We start from the raw sequence: 19909 nt of genomic DNA on the forward strand, positions 1-19909 counted from the left end.
TATATATGTGTGTTGATTATATGTTATGTTACATATATGTATATATGTTGATTATATGTTATATATATGTGTGTGTGTGTATATATGTTGATTAAAATATATCTCTTCAGAACGGCAGCTGGATCCACTGTGACAGATTAGGCTGAGTTTCCACTTTGTTCTGGATGCAGCCTCCTTGTGATATTAGAGCTGGCAGGAACTTTACAGATGACCTAGTAATGAGGACACTGTGAATCAGAGAAGTGGCTTGTTCCTGGTGGCATGCTAGATGGCTGTTGGTAGCTGAGCCGAGGCTCGAAGAACACAGATCTCCCACCTCCTGGGCGGACATCCTTTCTGCTCTTCACCACCAGCACGAGCATTCGATAGACAGGGCCTTTGGTGGGGCAGGAGTGGCCCGCGGTGCCTGTCAGGATTTGGGGGGCTCAGCTTAGAGGCGCCTGCTGCTGGTTACAGAATCAGATCCAGACCCCAGATAAGGGAGCCTCCCATTGTACTTAAGCACTTTCTTGATAAAATACTTCGCCAGGATCAGGAGCGGGGTAGCTGTGGGTAAAGCCTGCTTGCTTCTCATGAGAGATGTTTGATTAGACACCCAGACCTGTCACTGTTGAAAAGAAAGTTGACGTTGAGTTTCAGGTGACGAGCCCCAAGAGCAATAAAAGCAGCCAGTGTTGAGTATGTGCTCGATGACCAGCTCTGTGTCGAGGGCTTTGCACAGACCTCCCCAGCGCTCTGCATAGCAACCCTATGAGGTAGACTCTGTTACGTTCCTTATCGCGGCGCAGAGAGGAGGCCGTCTGTCTGATGGCTTCTGGTGGAGTTCAGAACGAAAGGGGGAGTGGGCATTCTCTCTATTTTGGCAGATGCCCCTGCTTTCAGAAAATGGAAGAAAGAAACCAGCTTGTGGGATGTGCCCAGAATTCCTTCTGTTGCATGCTCACTATACTTGCTCTGCCGTAGATCACCAACAACCAGACTGGACAGACGGTCTTTTCGGAGACGGTCATCACGTCTGTGGGAGACGAAGAAGCCAAAAGGAGCCACGTGAGTTGTCCTCTCTCCTGGGCTCACCCCAGAGGTGCACACCTTTGTTTAGCTTGTGACGGGTGACCCAGACTTCAGGCTGTGGGCAGAAGGGAGCTGACTCTCATTCGCCTCTTCTGCCTCCTTTCTACCAAGATGCCCGGATACCTGCATTTCTGGCTGGAACAATGCAGTCTGGTAACAGGCTCTGGCTCAGTGCTCTCTGCATCAGGAACAACAGGGAAATGAGATTCAGTTGGTATTTGCATGGCTCCCCCTCAGCCTTGAAAGGGAATAAGGAAGTACCAAGTACATTGATTGGGGGCTCTGGCCATGAGATCTGATGCATCCAACCTGGAATCCCCAGAACCTCTGGTGTGGCCAGGCCTCTTACAAGCCCAGCCCTGGTCAGGCAGTTTGAGAGCAAGAAGACCTCACAGGGAAGCCCGTGGTCTAAGGGAAAAAGGCTGTCGTCCTTCTCCAGGCCTCATGCTCTGGCCACTTGTGATTGTTCCTACTACACAGTGGCCTGCTGCTTTGTCCAATGGCGGCATGGTTTTTATAGAACCACATAGTCCTAATGTTGGAAGGGGCATATTTCACAGGAGGAAAGCCTGGGCACTGGTCGGGAGATGACCTAGTTGGAGTCACTGGTGTCCAGACTCCCAGGCCCCAGGTGGCTCACCTGTACTTTACCTTCTCAGAGAGGTGGCTGGCTTCAGATGCAGATGCCTGATGAGGAGTGGACAAGGTGACTGCCATGTGACATGGTCAGCAGTAAAAATGTGCTTCCTCTATGGGGACCCCAAGAACCAGCCCGTCTGTCCCCAGGTTCCTGACACAGACTTTAACCACAAGTTCTTACCCTCCAACATGCGGAACGCATCCCTGGCCTTCACAGGGGATCAAGGATTTTTCTTCACTTCTTTTGGTATTCTCATAGGAAGGGTAGCAGTGTACCCACAACAGCTAGGGAGGTGGTGTTGATGTGGTTGGTAGTTGGTGGGTCCTTTTTGCTTGGTTCTGGCACGGTGCTCATTTACCTCAGGCTGGGGGGTCCAGTTGGTTGTGTGTGATAATGGTGACCCACCATTCAAGGGACCTGGGGGCAAGCTCTGTAGTGAAATGGAAAGAGCTCTAGCAGCGGAAGCTGGAAGCAGGGGTTTGTCACTTACGAGTTGGGTCACCCTGGTCACAGAAGCCTTTGAAGTGAAGACAGGGTCAACGGACGGTCTGGAAGGAAGAGAGGCTGCGCTTCAAAGGTGGGAAGAGAGAGAGGGAAGCAAAAAAAGAAAACAAAAACAGACAGACAAACAGCCACAGGATGTGGTCATGGTACCAAGAGGGAAAAGCTTCAGAGTTTTATACATTTAGGTCTCTGTTTGGGGCCCCTTGAGGGAAGGAAAGCCTCAGCAGAAACCATGCAATAGAAAGGGTGGGGGAAACAGAACGCTCAGGGCTGTGAACTAGCAAAAATGTCTCTGTTGTCAAGTGTGAGAAAAAAGAAAAAAAAAAAAGCATGTTATTGCACAATGGTACATCCTTTTTCCGGGAAGCTTCCCAGGGCCTTATGATGAACACCTGCCAGAGGCCCACCCCATGCCTCCTCTTTTGCCCTCCAAGTGAGGTGAATGTATCAGGTTTTGAGCCCTGTGGGAAGGGAACTGAGGCCCTGAGAGTGGCAGGGTGGGTGGGGGGGGGGGGGGCGGCGGGGAGAAACAAGATCTTGAAGATCTTGAAGATGCTGAGAATGTGCTTGGGCCACACTTGTGTGCCGCCACCAGTGAGCTCACTTCCCAGCTGCCCCCGGTGTGCGTGGCCTTGTGTGCCCATGTGTGTCCATGCTCCGGGGCCAGCTGGGAGGCCCAGAATCCCCACACCTGCCCGCACAGTCTCCTGTGTCCATCGTGTGATGGAGGGCCCACAGCGCCCTTGTGCAGCGTATAATCCCAAACCGGTCTTGTGAATGCAGGTTGACGGGAAGGGATAGATCATAGAAACCCAGTTCTTGATTTCTGCTCAAGAAACTCCTTGAGTTTCTCTGTGGGAATAAATTCCACTTTGCTTATCTAGAAGGGAGATTTGGGGCATCGGATACTTGACTGGCCGGTGTCTGGCGAGTCCCATGGTCTTTAGAGAACAGACTGGAGACTTTTGAAGTCATCTGTGGAAGGGCTATCATGTGGCAGAAATGGTGGCATGTGTACCTTACAACAGAGCCTCTCTCATTGTTGGTGTGGCTTCTCAAGAGTCAGAGAAGCAAGATCTAGTATCGAATGCCCACAGAATTCTTCCATTCAACTCCTCCTTGGTTCCTGGGTCACCATTGTTCCAACACAACTGAGCTGGGGCTTGGGCATCATCTTTACAGAAACGAGGCACTCCTTTTAGTGAATAGGAAGCCATAAAGACTAGATTTCCTTCAAAGGGACACAAACGGGCGAACATTGTCACTGCTGTCCCATTCTGTAGTTTCGTAATATAATGATTTTTGCAAACGGATGAACATTGTCACCACTGTCCCGTTCCGTAGTTTCGTAATATAATGATTTTTACAGTTGGCCCTGAAATGCATTACACGCTGAAGAAACTTTCTCTGAAATGGAAAAGAGAGATTTGCCATTCAAAAGAACAAAATGCTATGCTGTTCAAACCTTCAAATACTGTAAACAGGGGCTGAAGTTTCAGGATTTAAAATGCCCAGATGAATTCAATTAAAAATAATCACCGTGCACTCCATATTTTCCTTTCTTCAAATGCTGCAATGTGTATTAATATGTATGGTAACCCAAGGAGGCCCATGGAAAGTTACAGACAGTAATACTATATGGCTGTCTAGAAAATTTAGCCCAGTATGTGCAAGGTCTTGGTCTGTTTTTACATTCAGATGTGAAAGAGTTTTGTTATTTCACCTGAGCGCCCCTGCGATGGTGATGGGGTCTGACGTCTTTCTGTGAGGCTTTTGTTCTAAGCCCTCAGCCCGGCTCCCTTCACGGGCCAGTGGGTGGGCTGATTGATGTTGGGCTACTTTTGAGCGGAGGGGTTAGGAAGAAAGTGGCGTGCCGGAAGCCAGAGAGCGGACAAGCCATTATGCAGAAACGAGAAGCTTTTATTTATAGAACAGTGTCCCCAAACATGAAGCATCTCGCCCAATTAGCCAAGGCACCATTTTGAAGGGACATGTCCTCTCATTAAAATACGGTTCACAACTACAAAGCTTAGCACATCATGCATTTGCTGTCTTTTCTGTTTTCACATTCGAATATGATCTAGAAGAGTGAGTTTGTTTTTCCAGCTGACTATACCTAGTTTGAACCTACACATCCAATCACGTACAACCAACTCCAAGATACCACTCAAGACTTAGGAGACCACAGGTACATTTCACTACCCAAAACATCCAGATGGTAGCAGTTTGAGTGACCAAGACTCCCTTGTCCCAGAGAATGATCAATGCAGACAGTGCCTTTTTTTACTAGAGATGGTGGTCTATGGACAGTGACAAGGGAATTCTCCACAAGTGTGAAACCAAATGTCTTCTCTTTTGTGAGGGTACTTTGTTTTTTGTGTCAAAGGCTGGGGAAGTAGAATGGTAAACCATGGCTGGACTTTTTGAAGACTTATGTTGGTTTGTTTCCCCTTGAATGGTAAACATCTGGTCACCTCAAAGCCCTGAGAGACAGACCCACCAAGCATGTGAGAGAAGAAAGGAGGTTAGTTGACCCCCTTCTCCATTAGGCCTCAGGTTCTCCTTTGCTTCCAACCGTTCATTCATCACAGAGTCAACACAGGTGGGGTACCAGCTTCATTTACTCCCCATCCCCTGATATTTGATGCTGGAGTCGCCCTTATCAATTTAGTGGAATTGCTGAGGGCACCATGATAACAAGTCACTGGAGGTGTATTTTAAAAGAAATGCATTGGGCAGGGCATGAGTCTGTTAGAGAAACTCGGTCAGCTCCCAAAGTCCTTGCCTCCTGTTGGGAGTCCTGTTGGACAGGGAGGCAGGGGTGGCCAAGTCCTGGGAAATACAGCCCTTCCCTGTCTGTGTCCAGGCTGATTGAAGTCTGAACAAGGTAGTCTGAACCTGGGTTCAAACCCTGCCCTGACCCTTACAAATTCTGACCTCTGTGATTCGGTTTCTTCATTTATCAAATGGGGCTAATAATCTCTGGTTGACAAAATTGGGTGAGAATCTAGGAAGGCAGGGTTTATAAAAGCTCTTTGTAAGGCTTGTTATTATTGAAAAGTAATTAAAACTGGGTTCTAATTGGCTTCTCCCCTGGTTCCCAGCAACCTGTTGGAAAAAGAATGGAATTTGCTTGGCAGCTGAGGTTATGTGTAAAAGGCCTCCACTGGCTTCTTTGCTTTGATGTTTAAAGCCTGGGGCTAAGTTCTTCTGAGGCCTGCCTCACCCTCTGAGTCATGGGCTTTGCCAGAAGCTCTGTGCTCAGGTTGACTCACCCTGCCCCCATCTTGTCCTTGCCAGTCATTTGTGTCTGGTTTGGGCATTGGGGATACACACTGAAGGAAGGATGGGACACAGTGAATGACAAGAATAGGTGACAGTCAGGCGCTGACAAGTTACGGGAAGCTGGCAGGATGTATACTGGTTTCTATAGAAAACAGCCGACTTCGGGTTGTAAGGGTGATAGCATAGTCTTGTGTGAATGTGCAGGTCTCCAGTCCTGTAACCAAACATCTGGGTATGTTTGCATTTCTAGATTTATAGTTTGAGTTGACTTTGTGATTTCTGGCCAAGTTTAGGGCCCTCATGCCTTAATACAGCAGGAAAAAAAATTTAGGAAAAATCGAAGAGTTCTGGATCATTCTGAGAAATGGATAAACAGTCCCAAATAAAGTTGATGTGGGTGAGTGGATTTGAAGAAGAAGTAGGCATTTCTCTTTGAGCTATAACCTGGCTGTATTAAATTGTACTGTCCTCGACCTAAGTATCCTTCGAGAAGGAATTCATGAAATATGCATGATGCCACATGCAACATGAAAATACTATGAAGTTAACACAAATGAGTTTCATTTAGGTTTCATAGAAGTTAATATGAAAGGATGTCTTCAATTCAATGTTAAGTGAAAAAAGCAATCGCAGAACAGTGTGTATACTATATAAAGTATATAAAATACACTTTACACATACAGCATATAAAAATACCTTATTTTTAGAAAGAAAAGTATGCCTAAAAAGCTGAGCAAAATATATGCTAAATCATTAATAGTAGATATCTCTGGAGGAATTGAAATTTGCAGAGACTTTTCCTTTATCTCTATATTTTAAAAATGTTTTTAAGAGGAGCATATGAATTATTTATAATTTTGCCATAATCATCTGTCTACATATTTTTAAAAATTTTTTTAACATTTTTTTTTATTTTTGAGAGACAGAGAGAGAGCATGAGCAGGGGAGGGGCAGACAGAGAGGGAGACACAGAATCCAAAGCTGGCTCCAGGCTCTGAGCTGTCAGCACAGAGCCCGACTCGGGGCTCGAACTCATGACCCGTGAGATCATGACCTGAGCCGAAGTCTGACGCTTAACCAAATGAGCCACCCAGGCACCCCACATCTGTCTATATTTTTAAATGATTTTGCAAGTATTTTCATTGTGTAACTTTTAAAAATTAAATTGCTAAATAAGCCAAAGGGTGTGCATATATAACGTTTTGAGAGATAGTGCCGTATTTTCCTCCAGAAAGATTGTACTACTTTTATTCTTAGCAATTTCTGAGACTGTATTCCACCAACCCTCATCTATAGTGGGTGTTACAACGGGTGATCATCTAGAGCCTTTTTTTTATTTCTATTTCTTTGGATACCAGTAGGTTCAGGGCAATGGCTGTCTGCGTGTTAGAAGTTGTAGCAAATAGAGGCTCCACAGATTTATCTCATCCTTACTCCCCTTTTCAGGGAGCAAGGTCAGTTTTGCATTCCAGACTGTTCCCAAGACCAAAAAGCATCCGCCCCACTGTGGGGCAGATTAGGAAGGTGTGAAGTTCTGGTGGAAACTATCCCAGCGTTCAGTGTACAAGTCACCCTGGGGAGGGGGTGACAGTGATGTGCAGGCGACTGCCTCCACCCCTGTAAACACGAAAAGATAAGCATTGCCTCCTTCCTTCTCCCCCCACACTCCAGACAAATGCTTGGTTGCCTCCTGTAGGAGAAGCATTTCAGTGGGGTGGCTAAGGGCTTGGGTCCAGGCGGATCCAGTTCAAAGTGCGGGCCTTATGGCTTATGAGCTGTGTGATTTTGATTAAATGCCTTAACTGCTCTAAGCCTTAGTTTCTCCATAGGTACAGCAGTATTAATGAAAGTACCTTCCATGTAGTGTTGCCCTGCAGATAAGATAAAAATAATACAGGTTAAAAAAAAAAAAAGCCACACATTGTGTAGAACGTAAGAGTAAGCAGTCAGTAAATGCCAGACATTTGCTGTCCTTATCTGATTACCCCAAAACCACAGCTGTCAAAATTCCCAATATTAATTATTCAACTTATTCATTTATTTGCACATTTATTGAGCACTTCTTTGTGTCTGACAGATAAACAGAAAAGACAGTCCCTGACTTCAGAGAGCACCCAGGCTGGTAGTAGACCAAAAAAAAAATACACAGGTCATAACGTGAATTCATATTTCTTCCCAAGGCAGAGGTCATACAGGGCATGGTGGGAGGGAGCACCATGCAGCTGCCATATCAGGTAGCCAGGGAGGACTTTTTTGGGAGACAGTCCTTCCTACTCTGTGGCATTTGTGCTCATTTTATAAACAGAGGCACTAATTGCCCTTTTGCTCCAGACTGTCTTTTCAAGGATGTTTGTACAGCAAGCAGCCTTGGAAGACAGAGATGGCTCTTCCTCCTGGGCAGAGGGCAGGTTTGACTGCAGTCTGTTATAAAAGATTTGGGTTTTCTAAGCCGGACATTCCTCAGCTCTGATGCACACCCACTGAATGCACAGCACCCACCTGGGCCCCCCCTTGGTTGCCCCATGGGACTTGAAGCCAAGGGGACCCGTCACAGACATGAAGCTCATACTACTTCTGTGTTGTCAGCAGTAAGGTCCTTTGTCTCTGACCCAGGGGTCTCCTGTCTTCTGCTGCCATCCTTGAAGCTGTGGAAGGTTCACTTGTCACTTTGCAAGCAGGGTGAAGTCTTAGACCCTTCACATTTCTCAGCCGGCTTCCTGGAAGAGGTGACAGTTGAGCTGTATTTTGGATGATATCTAGGAATTCTCAGTTGTGGGGAGGAAGGGCATTCCTTGCAGAAACATTCTTGGTTCAAAGCCAGGGAGGCTTACGGAAATAAGACCACGTGTGAGGAACACTGCATAGTTTAGAAAGCCAGAGCGGATGCATGCTTGGGGGGAGCAGCAGATGAGGCTGGGGAGAGGCAGAAATTAGATCAGGAAAGGCTTCAAGAGCCCAGCCAAGGAGTTAGACATACTTGCTGAGTTAGTAACATCCTGCATCTGAAACAGTTTGACATGCCCTGTACTTGTGTATACAGTGTACTGAGGCTCCACACAATCCCCAGAGGAAAGAACCAGGAAGACATGGTTTGGTCAGTGGAAACGTTCATCGGTGGGGACAAAGTTTTGCTTAATCCTGGTGAAGTTCAAGGTCTGAGTCCCTTGTGCCTTACAAAATGCCCAGCCTCAGAGATTGGAATCTGGAAACGTTTACTTAGAAATGGAATGGTCTGCTTTTGCTTGGTGCCACTAGGCAGGCCAGCTAAATGACAGTGATCGAACTTGAAATCTCATCAGGCTGACGGCATCTGCTGCAGAACAAGCCGACTTCTGTGGTTTCTGAGCAGCCCGAGCATGTCCGGGGCTGGAGAACTCTCCATGTAGGTGTGTGGCTGTCTGCTGCTACTGGGACCTAAGGACCCTCCCCCAGAGCAGCCTGAGCAACATTCACCATAGGACCTTTGCATCCTGGCTGTAAGATATGTGGCTCTGCCCTTCCTTGCCCCTTGGCATTGTTCTGAATAACTCCCAAAGCTCATGAACCCACTTTGTGTTATTTTAAAAGTAACATCAGGGGAAAAAAAAAATAATACCAAGGGCCACAGCATCCCACCGTATTCCCTCATTTAGTCCGTATGGTGCTGAAAGTGGCCATAAAGTTACCACCCCCCCACCTCCAAATCCACCTGTTGCTCATTTTCAGGGAAAATGCTGGTAACAGTTCAGACCACCCCATCGGTGCTGTGATGTATGGAGTGCTCAGTAATAACTAATGACCATAATGACGCTAATAGTAATAGATGATGATGAAGGGAAGAGCTGCCATTTGTGGAGTCCTGGCTGTTTGCCAGGCACTGTGCTTAGGATCTGACCAACTTCCCCTTAAATAATCTGCGTGGGAACCACACAAGGCAGATACCTACTGACCCCATTTTGCAGATGAAGTAACTGAGGCTCAGAGAAGTTGTACAAGCAGAGCCTGTACTAAAAGAAAAAAAACACAAAACACATCCCTCACGTCTTCTTGATTCCCAAACTCCCAAAACCCGTACACTTAATGGACCATTTTTTTGAATTGTGGTAAAATACATACAACATCAAATTTATCGTACCCAATGATTTTTATGTACATAGCTCAGTAGTAGGTACATTCACACCATTGTGCAGCCAATCTCCAGACATCCTTTCATCTTGCAGAACTGAAACGCTGTACCCATTAAACAGTAACTCCCTACGGCATCCTTTCTTCCAACCCCAACCCCCAATCTTCTGCTTTCTGTCTCTTAGGAATTTGACTTCTCCAGGTAGCTCCTATGAGTGGTATTATACAGTATTTGTTTTTGTTTTTTGTTTTGTTTAAGTTTGGTTTTTTTGGTGACTGGCTCATTTCACTTAGCATGTTGCAGCATGTATCAAAGTTTCCTTCCTTTGTAATGTTGAGTAATATTCCGTTGTATGCCTATGCCATTTTGTTTCCATTCACTCATCAGTGGACACTTGGGTTGTTTCCACCTCTGGGTTATTGCCGATATGCTGCTGTGAACAGGGGTCGTGCAAATACTATCTTCGAGTCCCTGATTTCAGTTCTTTTGGGTATCAACCCAGAACTGGAATTGCTGGGTCATATTGTAATTCTGTTTTTAATGTTTTGAGGAACCTTCATACTGTTTCCCACAGCAGCCTACCTATTGTCCATTCCCACCAGGGGGGCATGAGGTGGGACATTTTTTTAATCTCTTGGTTTCCATGACTGCAGGCGCTGGGGGACTCAAGGGCCCAATCTGAGCAGAAGGGCTGGATAAAACTTCCTGGGCCCTGCTGCCCTTGGTCAAGGCAGTGTGGCCTCTGCAGTGTGACAGCCACAGCCTCAGGGGATGTCTTTGAGGTATAGCTGCCGCCACTGCCCAGAGATTTCCACCCTGGCCCCCAGCCTCTAGCCCCAGGTTGGCTGCATGCAGGGCCAGCCTCCATCTTGGAGATTCATCTCTGGGATCCAAAGATGTGATTTTCTTGACCATTTTTAATCTATGCCCTGTCCCCTCCCTCCTTTACAAGACCCCCCAACAGAGTCTCCTAGAAGAATCACGGAGGCTCCACAGGCCTCCCACTTTCCTGCCGGCGGAACCACAGACTCCCGGGGCTCAGGTGGGGTCTCTGACTTCCAGGGAGAGCGTGTGGTGGTGGCAGCAGTGTTTGAATTCCCACTGGTGGTAGGGAGGGCTTTCCTGGGAGGAAGGACAGAGGACAGTGCCAATGGAGGCCCTGGCCATGCCCTGTCATCCTCTGGATCAGAGGTAGGGCCAGTGGAGAGGACCTGGGTAAGGAAGGGGACTCACCGTCAGGCCCCCAAATCTGATGAGCTTAGCTGGCCTCCCAGTCAGGCAGGAACGTCTGCTCTTGGTGACAGCTCCAGCAGACTGGAGGGAAAACCATGGGAATGATGGCTGCGGATGGGGCCATCTAAATGTTTGCACACATCTCATGGCTCAGTCTAGAACTGCCGTTAGCTTCATTTTTCACCTCCACCTCCTGGAAGAATAAGAAGAAACAAGACATTGGGCACATTTAAGGGAGCACAGTGCAGTGGAATTTGGAGTTGCGAAGTGCCATGGGTTGGAATCCCGTGGCGGGAGGGGAAGGGCTTCCCTCACTGCTCTGAGTGCTGGTCCCTGCTCTGTGAAAGGAGAATTCAGTGACCGCCCCAAGGGTGTTTTAGAAGAGACAATGTGTAGAAAGCATCTGGCACTTAATAGATACCCAGTAAATGTAAATTCTCCTTCTGACCTGCTTTGCCGGACCCCTGGGGACGGGAAGCAGCTTTCTGGACTGTGACAAATCAATAAATATGTTTGTTTTGTTGTAAAGTTGCTCCACTTGAAACACAGTAATTCAGAAAGTTTCTCAGGTGATGGCTGCTGAGGTGCTAAATAAAGCAGATGAGAAAGTTGCTGTGTATGAAGACAGGCCTCATGCCAAAGATAAGTAAAACGATATTGCACTGAGTCACAGAGTTATAAATGGAAAATTTTATCAGGGACCTTTGAGCTCCTGTAGACTAGGGATGAAAGCAGGTGGCACAACACTGCCATTCCCCCCTCCCCCACCACCGTGACTATGGCAGCCATTGCAGTTACTTCCTAATGAGCCCAGATAGGGCCTTGGAACTTGAGACAACCCAGCACTTCAAGCAGCCACTGGAAATCAGTTGGAAAAGCACTATACTTGACATCCATTCCTTATTCCTGCTCTAGACCAAACCTCTCATTTTACAAATGAGAAAACAGTTGGGTGCCCTGGGTAGCTCAGTCGGTTAAGCTTCAAGCTTTGGCTCAGGTCATGATATCACAGTCCGTGAGTTCGAGCCCTGCGTCGGGCTCTGTGCTGACAGCTCAGAGTCTGGAGCCTGTTTCAGATTCTGTCTCCCTCTCTCTCTGTCCCTCCCCCGCTTGTACTCTGTCTCTCTCTCAAACATAAAAAAAAAACATTAAAACAAAATGAGAAAACAGAAATGAATTTTCTCCAAATCATGGAGTTGGGACTTTATGGTCCAGTTAGGTTTTTAATACATTGTGGACCTGGAGTTTCCTGTTGAGGAAGCAGGTTTCTGGGTGCCACATCTCCAAAGATTAGTAACAGAGACAGTCTGCCTAATGCTGAGAAAGATGATGAAGACCGATGGGGAAGGGTCTTCTCAGGCCCAGGGAGAAAATCAGAAGTTCATAAAGTGGCAGCAGGGAGAAGGGGCTAGAAGACCATGAGCCCTGGTGATGGGGTTTTGGAGTGGTGCTGGGGGGCCAGAGCCAACGGCCAAGAAAGAATTCTTGAGATGTCTTTGGTGCAAAAAGGTGATTTTATTAAAGCACGGGACAGGACCCGTGGGCAGAAAGAGCTGCACTGGGGTTGTGAAGAGTGAGAGGTTATATTCACGGAGTTGGGGGAGGTAAAGGCCAAGGGGAGGCATCTAGAAGGACTTGCATATGCTAAAGAAAACTTATAAGATATGAGAGGCCTTGCTCTTGTCAAGATAAGGCTGTTTCTCTGTAGCAAGGCATTAACATTAAGACGGTAGGGAGTTCCTGGAGAAATGTTATACTCTGTATTTGCCTCAAGTATTTGTCAAAGGGCTGCAGGTCAGGAAGAAATTTAATTTTACCTACCATTTCCTTCTTTGTTCCCCACATCACTATGGAGGGGAAGGTGAGGTGGGGGCGCCAGGAAACTGAGCCCAGAGGTGTCTGGAGATTAGGCTGTTGATAAGAGTGCCTTTTTCTGGTAATTTACTAAGACATATGTAAACTGATGGAGACCGCTGTCCTGCATGACTGTGATCTCGATCAGTGAACTGTTCCCTGGGTACTCCTTTCCTTTGGAGTGCCCGACGGATGTCACACATGTGGGGGTGTTTGCCAGCATGTGCTTTGCCTTCAGCTGGCCTTAGGCTCCCTTCATCACTGGGAAGGGAGGGACTTTGTCACGTTCACCTCTGTGTTGACCAGAGGTAGGCACTTAGTAGTTGAGTGCACAGATTTAATGAGGACTGTATGACCAAGGAATAACTTGGGGAATATAAGCAGGAGCAGAAATCCTTGAAGATAAAGTTCAGCGAAGAGCTACAAACAGGCAGATGACAAGAAAGATGACCCCCTCTGTGTTTGTTAGCTTTCGTTCACTTGTCTACATTACTGAACGCCTTGTGTTGGTCGGGCTGTGCACCAGGGGTTTTTACAGGTTTTATTTTCTTCTAATCCTTTACCATCCTGAGAAGTCAGTATTCTTTCACAGCAGAGGACATCTGAGTGTAGAGAAGTTAAGTTCTTGAAGTGGTAGACGGTTGACTGAGTGGTAGAATCAGGCTGTGAACCTGGGCATAAATTGTGGGCTTTTCGATAAATAGATCTATTTCTGATAGAGAAAGTCGTGCAAGTTTGCAGCCGTGATTTCAGGTGCTTGAAGAGGTTCTCATGATCTCTCCACCTCTCATTACATTCCTATCATTTATCTGATTTTATTTTGTTTTGTTTTTTTTAATGTTTATTTTCGAGAGAGAGAAAGAGAGACAGAATGTGAGCAGGGGAGGGGCAGAGAGAGGGAGACGCAGGATCTGAAGCAGTCTCCAGGCTCTGAGCTGTCAGCACACAGCCCGACGCGGGGCTCAAACCCACGAACCGTGAGATCATGACCTGAGTCGAAGTCGGAAGCTTAGCTGACTGAGCCACCCAGGCGCCCCACGTTCCTGTCATTTACATTGAGTCATTAAACACTTCCTGCCTCCCTAAACACCCAGAATGAAAAACCAAACTCCCCAAAGGGCAACTCCGTAGCAGTGAATGCTGGAATCTTTCCCTCCTGAGGATGGCAGAACCCCTTGGGGTCACCCACAGAGGAGAGCAGAGGAGAGTTGTTCAGGAAACCATGGAATCTCTCACCCACTTTCTTCTGTTCTCACCACTGGTCGGTGAGAGACCAGCTGCCACCAAAGAGGAACATGCTAAACCACTGGAGAAAAGCATTTTAAGTGGGTGGCATGCCCACGTATCTGAAGTTGGCCAGTGACAAATCTCAATGATGTGATGTGGAAAGTCCAGCCACAGGGAAACAGCCCGAATTTTCCATAGTCTCATGATTCAAGGCCTCCCTGAAGACGGAGCAGGCACAAAGGGCAGTAAGAGCCCACTGCCTCGCGAGTATGGTCAGCACGGAAAATGTCCTGGCTGGAAGACAGAGGAAGGCCTGAGCCCCAGGCCCTTGGGTGCCTGGGGGGCTAGAGGTGCGTGGAGGCCAGCAGACTCCATCCTTTTCAAGTCCTGGAAGCCGCGGGACGTAGGCTTATTCCCACATGCACAAGTTTCCCCACCCGGCACCCTTTTGTTTTTCCCATTGCTTACAGGCCCTGTGTTTCTCCCGACAATATGTACAGGGACCTCCTTCCCCGGAGAGAACACACACAATATGTACAGGGACCTCCTTCCCCGGAGAGAACACACACCCAGCAGCAGAGAGGCCAGTAGTCCCACTCAGTGCCTGCCTGGCAGAGCTGCTCCCCTCCCCGCGAGCGCTTTGCTAAGATTGAGAGGATGAAAGGAAAAAGAATATTCACTGAGCACCTACTATGTGCCAGGCGGTGTGTGACCATTTCATAGACGCTCTTTTCCTTAACTCTTACCAAACCCGCCTTAAACGGGGTGCTGGCTCCCTGTTAAAGACCAGGAAGCACAGGGTGACCAGCCAAGGCCACCCAGCATGGAGGTGGCAGAGCTGGGATTTGGAAATAAGTGTTTTACTTCAAAGCCAAGGCTCCTTCTGGACGACACCACCTTCCAGAAGGGCCGGATGGGAGGCCTCTGACAGCAACGGAATGTGGGGCGCATGCCGTGATAGGTGGCCACGCTCACCACCTTTCATCTTCCTGGCGACATAGTCCGTTAGGTTTCCCCATTCTCATTTTGCAGGTGAGGAAGCTGTGGCCCAGTGATGTTAGGTGACTTACCCAGGCTCGCCCAGCAAGGAGGACTGAGGAAGGAAGCAGACCTGGGGAGCTTACCCTGGGGGGAGAGGATCCTTCCAGAGCACGGGGCCTGGGTCTCAGCTCCGTGTGGCTGGACTTCTCGGCGCCGGCACCTCGGGGTGTCGGGCGCAGGAAAGCTGGGTGTGCCCGCACCACCTTGCATAGACCACTGCATGCAGCCACAGCTTTCCCCCGACCCCGCCATCCCACCACAGGGAAGCACAAGAAGACGTGGCCCCTCGTGAGCAGAAGGAGGCTAGAGCATGTGTTTTCCACACCTGAAACATATTAAGGCCTTTTCCAGGCTCATTAACATAAGTGGTTCAACTTGGAAGGCTTAACAATTCCACAAGCCCCTTTTTAGCCCTCACTGTGGTAGAACTTTGTGGGTAGTGTCGGGAGAAGAGAGGATAATTGCTAAGGGTAGGAAAGGGGCCAGAACTTGGGGTTTGGAAGCTCATTCAAGGCCCAGGATGAATGCCAGGCTGGTTCCCCCACCCAGCGGCCTGGCAGAGGGTGGGGGAAGTGACTTTTTCTGCACGGGGGAAACAACTTTGTGTTTGTTTCATGCTGCTTTCAATTTTCTTTTTTTTTTTTTTTCCTATTTAAAAAAAAAAAAAAAACAACTTGAAGGGATTCTTTTGAGATGTGTTTTTAAAAGAGGGCCTGAAATTTGAGGCACTAAAAGCCGTGCTTTTTATTTTTAACCTTGGATATGCATAAGGATCACCTTCTTAACCTGGATAGAACTCTTGGGGGAAAAAAATACACACTTGTCTTCACGGACTTCGAAATCAAAGTGGTGTTTCCCTCAATCTTGAGTGTAGGCAACAAAGCACAGTGTTATTAGCAGTGCCTTTGTGACCAATACCAATTTTAAATTCTCTTCCTGTTGCTGCAGATGCTTTGCAACAGCATCTACAGTCACCACTATTTAGAAATTAAGGTCATCATCAGGCCTGCCAGTAGCTCTCACTTACTGAGTGTGTGTTAGTAAAGAAACTCATGACACACTGTATCTCAAAATACTTTGCTAATTGTATTTCAGTGCAATCACTTTCCTTTGTAGTCTTGTGCGTTTTCCTTTATTCACCATGCCTTATTCTGATTGGGGGTCCATGGGCTTCATTTAGCTGCCATAGGAGTCCATGGCACAAAAAAGCTTAAGACCCCCTATTTTGAAAAAGGCCAGTGGCCAGTCACACCGGGGCCTCTGAGTCATTCGGATTTAGACACAGCCTGTTAGGTGGAGAGGTTACTGAAAGGGATCCATCTGTTGCATTTTCTGGAGTGGAATCCCCACCATCGTAGAGGGGACTAAGCCCTGAGGCCCAGAGTAGTGCCGGCCTCCATCCAGGTGGTCTGAATCCTAAGGACTATGAAGATCCATCCGCAGGAAACTGAAGTTTGAACAAATGCTGGTCACCAACATTGCGGGGCTCTTAAAAATGCTGGGATTGGGGTCCATCTCGGATGTAGGTGTGCCCAGGTGCTCCCCAGATCTGCTGTTTGATGCCTGTGTGGCCCAGATGGGGAGCTGCTCGGGACTCCAGCAGAGGTCAGCCTCCGTCTGGGGAGGCCAGAGACCTTTGTCGTGGCTCGGCAGGGTCAACTGCCTCCTGAAGTATCTCCTGACCTCTGGCTCCCTTGGGGGCCTGCTCATTGATGGCTCAGCCCGAGGATACCAAAAAGACAGCCTGCTGGAGACGTTCAGTGTGTCAGGGGGATCACTGCACAGCCCCGGAGCCTTTTGTCCCTCAGAGAAGACCCCACTCGCTCCACTGACGACTCCAGCCCCATGCCTTTGGGATGGACGAGAAGAGAAGGTGCTCTGGTCTCCACCACCCGCGGTTCTCTCCAGTGTATGTGCTTAGGGACCGAGTCTGAGAACACCAGCCTCTGAGAAACCGGATCTCGTATAGGCACCATTTCCCACGGCTAAGAGTAAGAAGGAACGGGACACATCTATTCCTTCCCAAGGCAAAGGAAAATCATTACGAAGGGATTGGGTTAGGCTGAGTCAGCTCACTGACTCATAAAAAGAGTAAACAAGATACCAACCGAGTAAATACTGTGAGACTCTATCCATCCCCAATGATGGAGGCAGGGTGGTGAGCGTAACCAAGATATGACTAAGTAGAAAGAACACTCTCAGAACCCAGCTAGCTTTTGGTAATTACTGAAAAACCTAGCAGATATTTGCCCCCTACCCCTGAAACCTGCCCTATTCCTACTCTTCATTTCCTGCATTATTATCCTTCCCCCCATTGTGTGAATGAATGATCACACAACCAGTCACATGGACAGTACCCGGGTTAGTGAGCGCCAGTAGACGACCTGGATGTGACTGAACGTTAGCCTATTAATTGCTTTGTTTGAAGCAACGTGATTTCATCAGAAGCTGTATAAGATGTCTGAGGGTGAGGACACAAAATCCCGGCTACCCCACAAGGCCCTGACTGGCTCCTGCCCGCCACGGTCACATGGGAGCATCATCCTGATCTGCTCCCGAGGCACTGCTGTGGCCTCTAGTCACAGCAGTGTGAAGGCCCAGGACACCACTGCCAAGGGAACGGCACTGCTGTCCTCCAAGGCTGAGTGCTATTTGTCTGGGGCAGATGCCAGCACCAAGGGGAGCTCTGGTTCTGGCTGCATGTGTCACAACGAGTGGCCGAGGCCCGGCAGGACTAGAGGCAAAGGGATGCGGGATGTGGATGAAGATGTGAGCCAGACCGCTACGTCTGTTCACAACTGGAAAAGGAGGAAGAGGAGGGCGGTAGAGATTTGCCTGAAGCAGCGGAATTTGAAGATGAGAGGCCCGGGAGGGATCAGGCAGCATCGACCCTTCAGACTGATGCCAAAAACCTGCCTTCCCGTAGACATTCCTGTCACGGCTTCCTGGAGCCGTCTCCTAGGAAACCTGCCTGCGGCAACCCCCATCCCTCTCCCCCACCAAGGAGGACTGCTCACAATGCCGCTTCTCCTTCCAGACCCCTGACCCGTAGCCAAGGAGCCTGAAGGGCCTGCCGTCGCTCCCCAGACGTTGCTTGTGACACCTGCCGTTCATTGCCCAGAACATTTATTTCAAAAGACAGAAAGCACAGGGGCGCCTGGGTGGCTCAGTCAGTTAAGCTTCCGACTCTTGATTTTGGCTCAAATCATGACCTCACAGTTTGTGAGGTTGAGCCCCATGTTGGGCTCTGCACATTGACCGTGTGGAGCCTGCTTGGGATTCTCACTCTCCCTCCCTCTCTGCCCTCCCCTGCCCATGCTCTCTCTTTCAAAATAAATGAATTAATTTAAAAAAAACAAAAAAACAAAAAACAGAAGGCACAAAGATCCTCCATGGATCTCTCTTCCAGCACCATGGGGCCATGACTAGGATTGAGGGGTGGCCTCTTCCTCAGAGACCAATCAGGACCACAGGAGGCACCCCCAGCCGCCAACCCCAGAGACTCAACATCAACAGGGATTGGTATTTTCTGAAAATCACTTGAATTCATAGAAATGCTAGCTTTGGTGGACTTTGAAACAGTGAGTGGAGCCATCCAGCCAAGGAAAACGTCATCAAACCTGCTTGGCCTGGAGGGAAGCCAAGGGCCACAGAGGCTGTACCGTGGTCACGGCCAGAGAGGGCCAAAGTGGAGATCAAAGATTCCTGACATCAGCCACCAGGCTCTAAGGCGAGTAAGCAGAGGGATGCGAAATTGGCTGCCTCGCTCTAAATGGCTGCCTGAGGTTGCCGCAGGGGAGAGGGCCCAGCATAAGCACCGGCAGCTTTGGGAAGCACTGCTCTAGTTGTCTGCCCCCCCCCCCCCCCCCCGCCAGTGCTGTATAACAATATTTGTTATGCTCACAACGAGGGGTCAGGGATTTGGAAAAGGTGCGGTGGGGATGGGTCATCTCTGCTCCACACTCTGGGAGCTCCGACTTGAAGCTAGGGGTGACTCAGTGGCTAAGGCCAGAATCATCTCGGGGCTCTTTGCATTCAGCTGCCAGCGGCCAGCTGGGACCCTAGCTGGTGCTGCCGGCCTCTCCATGAAGCCTGAGCTTCCTCCCTACATGGAGGCTTGGCCCAGAGGCCATCTGAATAGGGAGAGAGCTGAGCAGAAGCTGCTTGGCCTCTTAGGACCCAGCCTTGAAGCTCACGCAGTGTCACCCCCTCCACCTTCAGTTTAAGTGAATCCCTAGAGCCTCTGTGCTCTCTCGGGGTGAGGGTGGGATGATTTGGTAGTGGGTATGCTGCTCTTCCAGTTTCTCCTACTTCTCATTTCTGGAAACAATCCCTGGGCTCAAAGATTTCGTAAGTGCTCTGGGTGAGAAGATGCCAGTGACTCACGTAAAGGTCTCAGGGGGTTTTGGGGACTGAGGCATTTCCCAGCTTGGGTTGCCTAGTGACACCAATGACCAGGCAGCCAGGGGTCATGTTGGCCAACCCAACAGAGAGAAAAGCTCCCCCTACAACCTGAATCCAGGCTTTTGCACTGGGAGTCTGAACAAGTCTTACAAACTTCCGTTGGTTCTTTGAGCCTAAATGCCTTCCTCTCTTCACCCAACTTCTACTCGGGTGGATAGAGGGCTAGGGGGTACCAAGGAGACAAGTGCTAGCTTCCCAGTGGGGAGAGTCAGGGAGGGCTTCATTGAGGACGGCACACTTGTGCTGCTTCTTAAAGATGAATCAGTGAGGGCATTCTAGAAGTTGGAACTAAGATTGGATCTTAGGGGGGTGGTGAGGAAATCCAACAGGAAAGCAGATTGGGAACTGTTACAGGCTCTGTATGCCATGCAGAGTTTAGACTGCAGGTTATGGTTGGCAAGGAAGGTAGAAAGACAGTGAGTTGCAAGGTAGAGTGTCCTTAGGGTGAAGGTCTTGTGGGGACTCACAACCTTGGTGAATTTACT

General features: G+C 48.6%; 1 protein-coding gene and 1 long non-coding RNA gene across 2 annotated transcripts in view; one reads left to right on the forward strand and one right to left on the reverse strand.

The window, feature by feature from the left end:
* DKK3 (dickkopf WNT signaling pathway inhibitor 3) overlaps positions 1 to 19909 on the forward strand; it is a 46276-nt gene that overhangs the window by 9797 nt on the left and 16570 nt on the right. Inside the window, exon 3 of the mRNA XM_027073137.2 lies at positions 964 to 1047. Within this exon, the coding sequence (XP_026928938.1) occupies positions 964 to 1047 (84 nt within the window). The remainder of the gene's footprint in view (positions 1 to 963; positions 1048 to 19909) is intronic.
* LOC128311826 (uncharacterized) lies at positions 4024 to 11766 on the reverse strand. Its single transcript, XR_008290467.1, has 3 exons — positions 11287 to 11766; positions 10839 to 11031; positions 4024 to 8413 (listed from the first exon to the last, which is right to left on the reverse strand). It is a non-coding gene; the product is annotated as an uncharacterized LOC128311826 (long non-coding RNA).

Source organism: Acinonyx jubatus, chromosome D1, assembly GCF_027475565.1.
Source record: "Acinonyx jubatus isolate Ajub_Pintada_27869175 chromosome D1, VMU_Ajub_asm_v1.0, whole genome shotgun sequence".
Lineage (NCBI taxonomy): Eukaryota > Metazoa > Chordata > Mammalia > Carnivora > Felidae > Acinonyx > Acinonyx jubatus.